Source organism: Delphinapterus leucas, chromosome 9 (genome assembly GCF_059928025.1).
Source record: "Delphinapterus leucas isolate spDelLeu-1000000601 "Yukka" chromosome 9, BTC_Dleu_Yukka2, whole genome shotgun sequence".
Lineage (NCBI taxonomy): Eukaryota > Metazoa > Chordata > Mammalia > Artiodactyla > Monodontidae > Delphinapterus > Delphinapterus leucas.
In genome coordinates, this window is record NC_143137.1 from 105,568,386 (window position 1) to 105,581,444 (window position 13,059).

Here is a 13,059-nt window from a genome sequence, read left to right on the forward strand (position 1 = left end):
TGCCAGTAAAAAGTGAATGAATTTTACTAATAAAAAAGTAAATTCAATCTCTCTGCATTACTGTGTTTTTAAAAAATTTTTAGCCACAGGGCATGTGGGATCTTAGCTCCCCAACCAGGGATCAAACCCACACCCCCTGCAGAGGAAGCTCAGAGTCTTAACCACTGGGCCACCAGGGAAGTCCCATGTTAGTGTAGCTTCTGAGGATGAAGCATGTTGTTGAAGCACTGAAAAATGAGTTTGCATTTAGAAGAAGATGGTATTTTTCAACAGTCTTTCACATAATAGCATCTTTGCCTTCATTTATTATTCATCCATACCGGGAATGGATGTTTGCTGTTAAAACTGTTATTTAACACTGGTCTGGATACACCGTCAGCGCAATTAGAGAAGCTAATAAAATTCGAGGTAAAAATTAGTGAGGAAGTCCAACCATGACTAATTTGCAGATGACTTGATGAATTCCTTGAAATGCAATAAATTCGATTAAAAAATACATTACAAACACAGATGGAGACAAAATTATCATATATAAATCAAAATCATTCATAAATGCAAACCACAACCAGTAAGAGGATATAATTTACAAAAGCCACAACAAAGATTTAAAAAAATCAAATGAAAGAATTAAACTGTATGAAGAGCCAATGAAAGAGAAGTGGATAATGAAAAAAAGACTTCAATAACTCAATAACTCATAACTCAATAACTTCAGTAACTCATCTGTGGATGCAAAAACTTCATTGTCAAGAAGTCAGTTCTCTCTAAATTGATCTACAAACTCAATTTGATCTCAGTTAAAAGCCAGAAAAAAAGTATGGTATTTATGAGACAGTTATGGAATATTAAGGAATTGTTTTTAAAAACAATATTTAGGTTATTATGGTATTATGATTTTGTTACAACAAAGAATTCTTATCACTTAGATTTACAATATATGTTTTAAAATTTACAAATGAAATGATATACCTGGGATATGTTTCAAAATAATATAGGAGGAAATGGGTGGGAGGATCAATGAAAAAGATTGGTCATGAAATGATCATTGCAGTCAGGTGTTGGTCCACAAGGTTTCACTTAATACTATTCTGTCTACATGTATACATGTTTGACATTTTCAGTTTTAGAAAGGTTTAAAAAGATTAAAACACATATGCATAAGAAACCAAAGGGTTGTGTTTTCAACCAAACTGACTCTAAAGTTTCCATGGAAATATAAACTTAGTGAGAAGCTAGGAAATCCCTGAAATTAAGACAATCAACAAAGGGAAATAGCTCTAAGACTGTTATACTGTGATTTACAGTAAGAAATATACATTTGTTTTTCTCCCCAGTTTATGGTGCAGAGCTCCTAAAACCCTTGGAATTTCCTGAGCATAAGAGTGATCAAGGTGTCTTTGTTGTGTCAGTGAGGTGACTTTTGGGAAGGATGGGGGCTGGTTGCCAGGAGAACCAACCACTGATTAGAGGGTTGGAAATTTCAGTCTCAACCCTCGACATCTGGGGACAGGAGAGGAGCTGGATGCTGAATCAAATGCCAAAGGCCAGTGATTAAATCAAATCAATCACGCTTATGTAAGACACCTTCATAAAAATCCAAAAGGATGGGGTTTGGAGAGCTTCCGGTTTGGTGAACCCATGGAGATTAGGGAACAATGGCCAGCTCTGAGGCAGTAGGGAAGCTTTGAGCCCCTTCATCATGCCTTGCTCTATTCATTGCTTCCATTTGGCTGTTCCCGAGTTATATCCTTTTACAATAAACCAGTGAGTAAAATGTTTCTCTTGTAACTAGTAAGTAATGTAACTACTAATGATTCTCTTGAGTTCCGTGAGTGGCTCTGGCAAAACATTCAAATCCAAGGAGGGGATCATGGTCCCCCAATTTACAGCCAGTTGATCAGAAGCACAGATGACATCTGGACTGTGATTGTCATCTGAATGGGGGGGCCAGTCTTGTGGGACCTGTGGGTTCTGATGCTATCTCCAGGTAGGTAGTGTCAGACTTGAATCATAGGACACCCAGCTGGTCTTGGAGAATTTCTTGGGGTGGGGGAAAAAGCCCCACACATTGAAATTGGTGTCCCAGAATTATTAATGACATAGATATAAATAATTTAAACTGTGTGACACTGGAACATTGACAGACCAATGGAACAAACAAAAAATTCTGTTTCTGATATTCAGAAATAGATTAATATCTATGTTGGAACATAGTATATATGATAAAGGTAGCATCTCAAAAGGGATGGGAAAAAACAAATGGCTTGGAACAATTATCTCCTCATTAAGAAAAGAACCATACTTCTCCGTTTGAAACATGATGAATTCCCAATATGGGAAAAGATTTACAGGTGTAAAAAAAACATAAAAAACCATAAAAATGTAACAAGAGAACTTGGAAAAACTCCTGTATGGCATTGGATAGAGAAGCACCTTTCTGAATATGACTCAGACTTCAGGAGTCACAAAAGAAAAAAAAGTTCTACTACATCAAAACGAAACACAGAGTCACCCAACAAACGTCTGTCTTCCCTCTCCTGGGTGGAGGAGCCGCCTCCTCGGAGCACGAGCCCCAAGCACTGTACCTGACACTTCTAACAGGCTCCACAGATGTCAATTTTTTAAAAATTATGAAATGTATTGAAGTATTTTTCCTTTAACATCTAAAAGATGACAAGAGTCTTTGAAGAATTGTTTAAGTAAAACCCACCCTTAAACTAGTATAATTCTCGAAAGAGATTCACTCATGCCACCTCTGCAGTATGCTTTCCCTCATTTTACAGTTTTCCCATGTAAAAGAAAAAAAAAAGACAAATATTGCCCATCAGGACTGATGTAGAACCTCTGAGCTATGCCAGTATCTTTCCCCTTGGGTAATTTTTCCAACATTAACTGGTAACGATAGGACTGCAAATAGCCTTCCCCTGGGACTGCAGGGGGAAGCAGGCACCTGACAGACACTGGCAGATGCAGCTTTGGGTGACAGCTACTAAATGCATGATACTTATCTAGGTGGAGTTTACCATCTCTGCAGCTATAAAGAGGATAGTTCCTTACTTCCAGCTCCACACCCTGACTGATGTTTTGTATGCTTCACTCATTGTATTTCCGTTTTCAAGATGAGGGCATTTCCTTGCACAATAAACAAACATAATGAATAACATCAACACTGCTCCCCGGATCTTATAATCATATACATTAGAAGACTATGTATTAGCTAGACAGACAACAATATGACTACACATTGCATTAGAAAACTCAGTACCACACAGGTTTCTAGAGAGCTCTGGTGACCTCATTCCTTGCCTTCAAAACGTTTGGAAGAAATGTAAGGAAGTAGTGTCAATATATTTAATTATCAATACTGAAATTATTGAATTATTATTTTTTCTAAGAAGCATGCAAAAAGTCCATTTTTATTGATTTATAATCATATTATCGTATGGATTATGACCTTCATAAATAAAGATGGATCCAGGATGGCATGCCTCTCTGAGAGATGGTATGGCACAGAGCAAACCATAGCAAAAAGGTCCAAAAGATTGAAGCGAGACACAGCCTCATTAGTGTAATGAAATTCAACTCAGTTCATTAAGTATGTATTGATTATCAACTAATACCTATAATTAGAGAGATATCAAAATATGAATTAGTTTACTTTGGTAAAATTGATCCAAATACATTTATAATCATTTCAAATGCTTTAAGCTTGCCAATTCTCCCTGTACCAAAGACTATTATCTAGTTTCTGGATCACCAATCTTTGCTACTCTTTCAAGAATGGGAACCAGGTAACAATAGCACTTGAGTCCTAATGACAGGCTTAGCCTGAATTATTAATTTGCCAAACCTATTTACGAAAACTTCAAGAAAACATAAGATTCCTATTATCTTTCAAGAAAAGATCATTTCAACTTAATTTTATATTTGTTGGGTCAAAATTCCCTATATTATTTGGGCCTTTGTGCAGAATGTATACTGACGTATCTTCTTAGGAAGTTTAAAAAATATTTTTTTTTTTTTGGTTAATATTGCCAAAGAGCTTTAATTTTTTTCCTCTTGAACAAAACAACTCATCATCCATGGTTAGACAATTTTCCCCACAACACCCAACACCATTGTTGTTGTTATGACTAAACAAATCGGGTTTTTTATTTTATGGCAAAAAAAAGTGATTTGAAGTAAATATCAATATATTATGAAACATTGTTTACAAAGCTTACTTAGTATTTAATCATATTCATGACCTCCATAGCAACCACCTCATTTAGTGATTTATCTATTTTAAAATTAACTTGTGAAGCACTAAAAAGCATGTTTTGTTACTAAAAAATTTAAATGTGACACTAATCACGTTTGGCTTGGCAAACACTTGTAACAATGTAGATTGGAGTCTACCTTGTGTTATAGTCTTAAAATAGGCAGAACTGCTTGTAATTTTCATATTTTGCACTTTTAAAAGGATCTGTTATTGCTGTTTATCATATCTTGATTCTATACACCAAGGTAAAAACAAGGTTGTAGGTTTCTATTTGCAAAGCACATTAAAAATAAAACATTCTTAACAGGGACAATCTTGTCTCTGAAAAACCAAGTTGGAGACAATTGTTCTATTTCTCGTCTTGTTTTTCAAAATTCTACCACATCATTTATATCATTTGTGCTGTGAGATTTTTTTTTTAAATTAATTAATTTGTGGCTGCATTGGGTCTTTCTTGCTGCACGGGGGCTTCTCACTGTGGTGGCTTCTCTTGTTGTTGGAGCACCAGCTCTAGGCGTGGGGGCTTCAGTAGTTGTGGCACGCGGGCTCAGTAGTTGCAGCACAATGGGCTCCAGGTGCGTGGGCTCAGTAGTTGTGGCTCGCAGGCTCTAGAGTGCAGGCTCAGTAGTTGTGGTGCACAGGCTTAGTTGCTCTATGGCATGTGGGATCTTCCCGGACTAGGGCTCGAACCCATGGCCCTTGCATTGGCAGGCGGATTCTTAACCACTGCGCCACCAGGAAAGCCCCTCTGCTGTGCGATTTTTTTAACAGGCTTTAGTGAAGTTCATCTTGAGATAAGACTACAAAATTACCACTTAACATCAGTGTTCTTTAAACATCCTGCATTTTGCACAGTTTAAAAGTTTAAATTTGAAACAATTTCACAGCATCATCCAACGTGGTCCCGCACCGCTGGGGTACTAGTGCGAACGTCTGAGCCGAGGGAGGTTCTAAAGCTCCCCTACCCCAGAGAGGTGTGTATTTAAGCGGTAACTCTACTCAATACTTTATAAATAAGGGATTGGTTTTATTTCTCATGTTGTAAAAGAGAACTGGAAATAGGGATCACGGAGGTCAAACTCCAAATCGTCAGAACCACTTCCGGTACCTGCGGGCGGAGGACGCGTCACTTCCGGCAGAGGTTGCGTCACCCAGGGGCGCGACCCGAAAGCCCTCCTCCCCTCAGCGGCTGGCGTCCGGCCGAGCCAGGCGGAACCCGGGCCAGCGGTGGCGTTTCCGGCGGGCAGCGTAAGGCTGGGGTCCCTGGAGTCGGCCGCCTACGGGCGCCCCGCACGGGCTGCGTCCCGCCATGAAGTTTCGGGCTAAGCTCGTGGATGCGGCCTGTCTGAACAACTTCACGCGTGAGTGGGGGCCGTGTCGGCCCAGGGCGGCGGGGAGGAGGGCAGAGGGGAGGGCGGGAGGCCCGGAAGGGGCAGTGCAAGCGGCCGGGGCCCCGCGAGGAGGATGGGGGCGCGCTGGGCTGGCGGGCCGCTGGAGGATGGGGCGGGCGCAGGTGCCGAGGGTTGTCCCTGCAGTTTGAGTCCTATCTCGTGTCTTTTCTTAACCTGGCCGCTGGCGGCACAGACACCTTTATCTGGCGCAGACCGCCCTTCACAGCCCGGCCCCGTTGGTTCCCCCGCCCCCTGCGGCGCCTGGCCCTGCCCCGATCCCTGCAGCACCCGGCGGCCCCGAGTGGACGTGGGAGGGATGAAGGTGGCCGGTAGGCGCCAGTTCACTTACGAATATCGCGGTTTCCTTATTCCAGCCCTGATGGCTGGTGATGTGAACGGCGCAGGGTTGGTGGGAGGCTGGCGTGACCTCAGCGGCATTAAAGGCTTCCCGGTGGGTACCAGCGTAAACGTGATTTTCCCACCGGCAAGCTCGTCGGGCCGAACTGGGAGTTCTGCGAGCTAAGTTAGCGTCTGGGATACTTGGCGTGCTTCTTAGTAATTCCTTACTCGAATCCTTCGCTGTAGGAGTTAGTAACATGATAGCCAAGCTTGCCAAAACCTGCACTCTGCGTATCAGCCCGGATAAGTTGAACTTCATCCTCTCTGACAAGGTGGCCAATGGAGGGGTGAGCATGTGGTGTGAACTGGAGCAGGTGAGCGGAGGCTCTCTGAGGCCTGCAAACCGCCCCCACCCTCGCCCGCCACGAATGCCGCCGGAAAGAGCACAGATGTCCCCCCTTTTTCTTCCCTTAGGAGAACTTCTTCAGCGAATTTCAAATGGAAGGTGTCTCCGCAGAAAACAATGCGATTTATTTAGAGCTAACATCGGAAAATTTATCTCGAGCCTTGAAAACTGCCCAGAATGCCCGAGTTTTGAAAATCAAGCTGACTAATAAACACTTTCCCTGCCTCACAGTTTCTATAGAGCTGGTGAGTACGACGGGAGCGTTTCTGAAACTTCCCAGAGGATTCAAAAGTAGTTATAAGCCTAGGCTTTCTAACAGTATGTGGAAAGCTAATCGGTTTTATTAAAATGAAAGATCTGCAGGTCAGTATTTGTTTTCCCTTGGAGTCATGTCCTCCTCATGTTTAAATAGCATTGTGATCCCATAATATTCAACGAGGATACTCCTTTTCCTATGAAATAACACTTCTGCGTCTTTCTTCTCTATCTGCGTATCCCAGCATCTCCATTTCTTTTACAGGTTTTGTCACCTAGTCTAGAAACCATGGTTTCTCTGTTTTCACTTTTGAAGCATTTGTGTGTCCCTCCCTTCTCCCACGCCTCTGTTGCTGACACCTTTAAAATGACCTCTGGTTCTCGAGGAATACAACTTTCTTCCACGCTACTACCAGATGAATCCAATGCGCAGCTCTCTTCAGGACACATGTACCCCACAGGCTGTCACTGCTCACAGAATGAAGTTCACGTTTCCAACTTACTGTCCGAAGCCCTTGACATGTGGCCCAACCCATTGTAGAGCCAAATTGCAAACACCTGCCCTCTGAGTGGTTCCCCAGGTGTGTCCCGTTCTTTCCCAACTCCCAGGCTTTGGGGATGCTGGGTCTTCTCCTTGGAGTCTCTCCTCTTACTCTTTGAAGCCTTAACTTCCTTTAGCGCCAGTGCTGCCTCCTCCCTGGCCTTCCCTCGTCCTGGCACCTCTCCTCCTTGTGATTTGTGGACTTTATTTTTCGGGTGAGTGTTGTATTCAGTTCAATGCTCTTTATGGAAGAGGATTTCTCCACTTTTTTTTTTAATTGAAGTATAGTTGATTTACAATGTTGTGTTAATTTCTGCTGTACAGCAAAGTGACTCAGTTATACATATGTATGCATTCTTTTTTTTTAATATTCTTTTCCACTATGGTTTATCTCAGGGTATTGAATATGGTTCCCTGTGCTATACAGTAGGACCTTGTTGTTTATGCATTCTGTATGTAATAGTTGGCATCTGCTAACCCCAAACTCCCAGTCCATCCCTACCCCACCCACTCTCCCCCTTGGCAACCACAAGCCTGTTCTCTATGTCTGTGAGTCTGTTTCTCTTTCGAAGGTAAGTTCATTTGTGTTATGTTTTAGATTCCACATACAAGTGATACCATACGGTATTTGTCTTCCTCTTTCTGACTTCAGTCACTTAGTATGATAATCTCTAGGTCCATCCATGCTGCTGCAATGGCATTACTTCATTCTTTTTTTATGGCCGAGTATTATAACGTTGTATGTTTATATATATCACGTGTTCTTTATCCATTCATCTGTCGATGGACATTTAGGTTGTTTCCATGTCCTGGCTATTGTAAATAGTGCTGCTATGAACATATGGGTGCATGCATCTTTTTGGATTATAGTTTTGTCTGGATATATTTCCGGCAGTGGGATTGCTGGGTCATATGGTAATTCTATTTTTAGTATTGTGAGGAACCTCCATACTGTTCTCCATAGTGGCTGCACCAAAACTTACATTCCCACCAACAGTAGAGGAGGGTTCCCTTTTCTCCCCACCCTCTCCAGCATTTGTTATTTGTAGATTTTTTAATTATGGCCATTCTGACTGGTGTGAGGTGGTACCTCATTGTAGTATATTTTGAAAATTAATCCCTTGTCGGTCACATCATTTGCATATCTTTTATCGTATTCTGTGGGTTGTCTTTTGGTTTTATTTATGGTTCCCTTTGCTGTGCAAAAGCTTGTAAGTTTGATTAGATCCCATTTGTTTGTTTTTGTTTCTATTTCTATCGCCTTGGGAGACTGACCTAAGAAAATGTTGCTATGATTTATGTCGGAGAATGTTTTGCATATGCTCTTTCCTAGGAGTTTTATGGTGTCAATGTCTTACTTCTAAGTCTTTAAGCCATTTTGAGTTTATTTTTGTGTATGCTGTGAGGGTGTGTTCTAACGTCATTGATTTACATGCAGCTGTCCAAGTTTCCCAGCACCACTTGCTGAAGGAGCTGTCTTTTTCCCATGGTATTTTCTTGCCTCCTTTGTCACAAAGATTAATTGACTCTAGGTGTGTGGGTTTATTTTTGGGCTCTCTGTTCCGTTCCATTGATCCATATGGCTGGTTTTTTGTGTCAGTACCATGCTGTTTTGATTACTGTAGCTTTGTAGTATTGTCTGAAGTCTGGGAGGGTTATGCCTCCTGTTTCGTTCTTCTTCCTCAGGATTGCTTTGGCAATTCTGGGTCTTTTATGGTTCCATATGAATTTTAAGGTTATTTATTCTAGTTCTGTGAAAAATGTCATGGGTAATTTGATAGGGATTGCATTAAATCTGTAGATTGCTTTGCTTAGTATGGCCATTTTAACAATATTAATTCTTCCAATCCAAGAGCATGAGATATCTTTCCATTTCTTTGAATCATCTTTAATTACCTTTATTAATGTTTCATAGTTCTCAGCATGTAAGTCTTTCACCTCCTTGGTAAGGTTTATTCCTAAGTATTTTATTGTATTTTTCTTTGATGCAATTTTAAAAGGTTTTTTTTTTGTTTTTTGCTTTTTTACTTTCTCTTTCTGATATTTCATTGTTAGTGCAAAGAAATGCAACAGATTTCTGTATGTTAATCTTGTATCCTGCTACCTTGCTGAATTCATTTATCAGTTCTAGTAGTTTTTGTGTCAAGTCTTTAGGATTTTCTATGTGTAGCATCATGTCATCTACATATAATGACAGTTTTGCCTTTTCCCTTCCAATTTGGATACCTTTTATTTCTTTTTCTTGTTTGATTGCTGTGGCTAACACTTCCAGTAATATGTTGAATAGAAGTGGTGAGAGTGGGCATCCTTGTATTTATCCATATTTTAGTGGATAGGCTTTCAGCTTTTCATTGTTATTATATTGGCTATGGGTGTGTCATAAATAGCTTTTGTTATGTTGAGGTATGTTCCCTCTATACCCACTTTGGTAAGAGTTTTTATTATGAATGGATGTTGAATTTTGTCAGATGCTTTTTCTGCATCCATTGAGATCATCATGTGGTTTTTGTCTTTTCTTTTGTTCTTTTTTAAATTTTTAAAATTTTTAAAATTTTTTTATTTTTTGGCTGTGCTGTGTGGCATGCGGTACTTAGTTCCGTGACCAGGATCAAACCCATGCCCCTACAGTGGAAGCATGGAGTCTTAAACCACTGGACCGCCAGGGAAGTCCCAGTCTTTTCTTTTGTTGATGTGGTGTATAACATCAGTTTGCGTATGTTGAACCATTCTTGTTAACTTGGGATGAATCCCACTTGGTCATGGTGTCTGATTTTTTTACATGTTGTTGGATTCGGTTTGCTAATATTTTGTTGAGAATTTTTGCATCTATGTTCATCAAAGATATTGGCCTGTAATTTTCATTTTTGCTGGTATCTTTGTCTGGTTTTGGTACTGGGTCAATGGTGGCTTAATATAATGTCTTTGGGAGTGTTCCCTCCTCTTCAGTCTTTTGGAAGAGTTTGAGAAGGATCTGTAAAAGTTCTTCTTTGTATGTTTTGTAGAATTTGCCTGTGAAGCCATCTGGTCCTTGACTTTTGTTTGTAGGGAATTTTTTTTTTATTACAGATTTTATTTCACTTCTAGTGATCAGTCTGTTCAAATTATCGATTTCTTCTTGATTTGACTTTTGGTGGGCTGTATGTTTCCCGAAACTTGTCCATTTCCTCTAGGTTGTCCAATTTGTTCAAATATAATTGTTCATAGCAGTCTCATGTTTTTTTCTGCAGTATCAGTTGATAGTTCTCCTTTTTCATTTCTTATTTTGTTTGGTTTCTCTCTCTTTTCTTCTTGGTGATCCTGGCCAGACGTTTGTCAATTTTGTTTACCCTTTCAAAGAACCAGCTCTTGGCTTTATTGATTTTTTTCTATTTTTTTACTCTCTATTTTATTTATTTCCCCTGTGATCTTTATTATTTCCTTCCTTCTGCTGACTTTAGGTGGTGTTCTTTTTTTGATTCTTTTAGGCAGTAGGTTAGGTTGTTTATTTGAGATTTTTCTTGTTTTTTGAGGAAGGCCTGTATTGCTATGAACTTCCAAGAACTGCTTTTGCTGCATCCTTAGATTTTGTATGGTTGCGTTTTCATTGTCATTTGTCACAAGGTATTTTTAAATTTCATTCTTGATTTCCTTCTTGACCCATTGGTTTCGTAGTAGCATGTTGTTTAGTCTCCATGTAATTGCTTTTCTCTCATTTCTTTTGCTGTGGTTGATTTCTATTTTCATGCCATTGTGGTCAGAAAAGATGCTTGAAATAATGTCTGTACTCTTAAATTTGTTGAGGTTTGTTTTGTGCCCTAGTATGTTGTCAGTCCTAAAGAATGTTCCATGTGCACTTGAAGAGAATGTTTTCTTTTTTTTTTTTAATGTAATGTCCCAAAACCAACAATTAAGTGTAGCTGTTCTGTTGTATCATTTAGGATCTCTGTTGCCTTATTGATTTTCTGTCTCAAAGAGCTGTCCACTGATGCAAGTCAGGTGTTAAAGTCTCCTACTATTATTGTATTCCTGTCAGTTTCTTCCTTTATGTTTGTTAGTATTTGTTTTATGTATTTGGGTGCTCTGATATTAGTTGCATATATGTTGACGAGTATAAAGTCCTCCTCTTGTATTGATCCTTTTATCATTATATACTGTGCTTATTTATCCTTCTTTATGGCCTTTGTTTTAAAGTCTGTTTTGTGTGATACGAGTGGTGCAGCTGCCACTTTCTTGTCAATTCTGTTTCCATGAAATATCTTTTTCCATTCCCTCACTTTCGATCTTTGTGTTTCTTTTGCCCTAAAGTGGGTCTCTAGTGTTTGTTTTTTTTTGGCTACACCATGCTGTGCTGTGTGCAGGATTTTAGTTCCTAACCAGGGATCAAACCTGTGCCCTGTAGTGGAAGCACAGAGCCTTAACCACTGGACTGCCAGGGAAGTCCCTGAAGTGGGTCTCTTGTAGGCAGCATATTGCAGGCTCTTTTTTATCCAGTCCGCCACTCTGTCTTTTGATTGGAGCATTTAGTCCATTGACATTTGAGGAAATTATTGATAAATATGTATCTATTGCCATTTTAAACCTTGTTTTCCAATTGATTTTATGTTTCTTCTTTGTTCCTTTATTTCTCTTCTTGTTTTTCTTTTTGTGGTTTGATTCCTTTTATTTTATGCTTGTGTTCTGTTCTTTTTGGTTTTTGTGAATCTATCGTATGTTGTTGATTTGTGGTTACCCTGCTTTTCAAGTATGTTAACCCCTTTCTATATCTGCTTGCTTTAGACTGATAGTCATTGTAGGCTCAAACACATTTTAAAAAAAAATCTACATTTTCTAGTTCTCCTCCCCTACGTTTTATAAATTTGATGTCCTGTTTTACGTCTTCATGTTTATTCTTTTGTAGTTTGTTGTGGTTATCATCGCTTTCACAGATAGATTAAAAAAATTTTTTTTTCTTTTTAATTTGTATGTTGGCTTAAGTGATTTACTTTCCGTTTGTTATTCCCTCTTTCCTATAGCTTGTTGCTTCTTTTCTATTTAGAGAAGACCTTTCAATATTTCTTTTAGGCTAGGTTTAGTATCACTGTATTCTTTTAGATTTTGCTTGTCTGAGAAATTTTTTCTCCTCCTATTCTAAATGATAATCTTGCTGGGTAGAGTATTCTAGGTTGCAGATTTTTTTCCCTTTCAAGACTTTGAATATATTTTGCCACTCCCTTCTGGCCTGCAACATTTCCATAGTGAAATCAGCTGATAGCCTTATGGGGGTTCCCTTGTAATTAACTCCTTGTTTTTCTCTTTCTGTCTTTAGAATCTTCTCTTTAACTTTTGCCAGTTTTTTTTTTTTCTTTTTTGCAGTACGCGGGCCTCTCACTGTTGTGGCCTCTCCCGTTGCAGAGCACAGGCTCCAGATGCGCAGGCTCAGCGGCCATGGCTCACGGGCCCAGCCGCTATGCGGCATGTGGGATCCTCCCAGACCGGGGCACGAACCCGTGTCCTCTGCATCAGCAGGTGGACTCTTAACCACTGTGCCACCAGGGAAGCCCAACTTTTGCCATTTTAATTGTGTCTTGGTGTACGTCTGTTTGGGTTCACCTTACTTGGGACCCTCTGTACTTCCTGTACCTGGATATATGTTTCCTTCTTTAGGTTTGGGAAGCTTTCAGCCATAATTTCTTCAAAACATTTTTGATCCACTTTTCTTTCTTCTCCTTCTGGAATCCGTATTATGCATCGATTGGCATGCTTTATATTATCCCATAGATCTCTTATCTTGCTTTCATTTTTTTTTTCTTTTGGCTTTCTGTCTGCTGTTGTGATTGAGTGATTTCCATTATTCTGTCTTCCAGCTCACTTACCACTTCATTCTTCTATGTTATTCATTCTGTTATTC

The 13,059-nt window shown here is 39.8% G+C and overlaps 1 protein-coding gene across 2 annotated transcripts in view; it reads left to right on the top strand.

Moving 5' to 3' along the window:
* Nucleotides 1-5,423: 5,423 nt before the first annotated feature.
* The window catches only part of HUS1 (HUS1 checkpoint clamp component), a 30,049-nt gene continuing 22,413 nt past the window's right edge, over nt 5,424-13,059 (top strand). Inside the window, exons 1-3 of one of the 2 annotated variants that reach the window (XM_089917945.1) lie at nt 5,424-5,622; nt 6,238-6,365; nt 6,466-6,642. In XM_089917945.1, coding sequence (XP_089774071.1) covers nt 5,571-5,622; nt 6,238-6,365; nt 6,466-6,642 — 357 coding nt within the window. In that variant the 5' untranslated portion in view covers nt 5,424-5,570. The remainder of the gene's footprint in view (nt 5,623-6,237; nt 6,366-6,465; nt 6,643-13,059) is intronic. The other variant, XM_022593226.3, reaches the window with a different exon arrangement.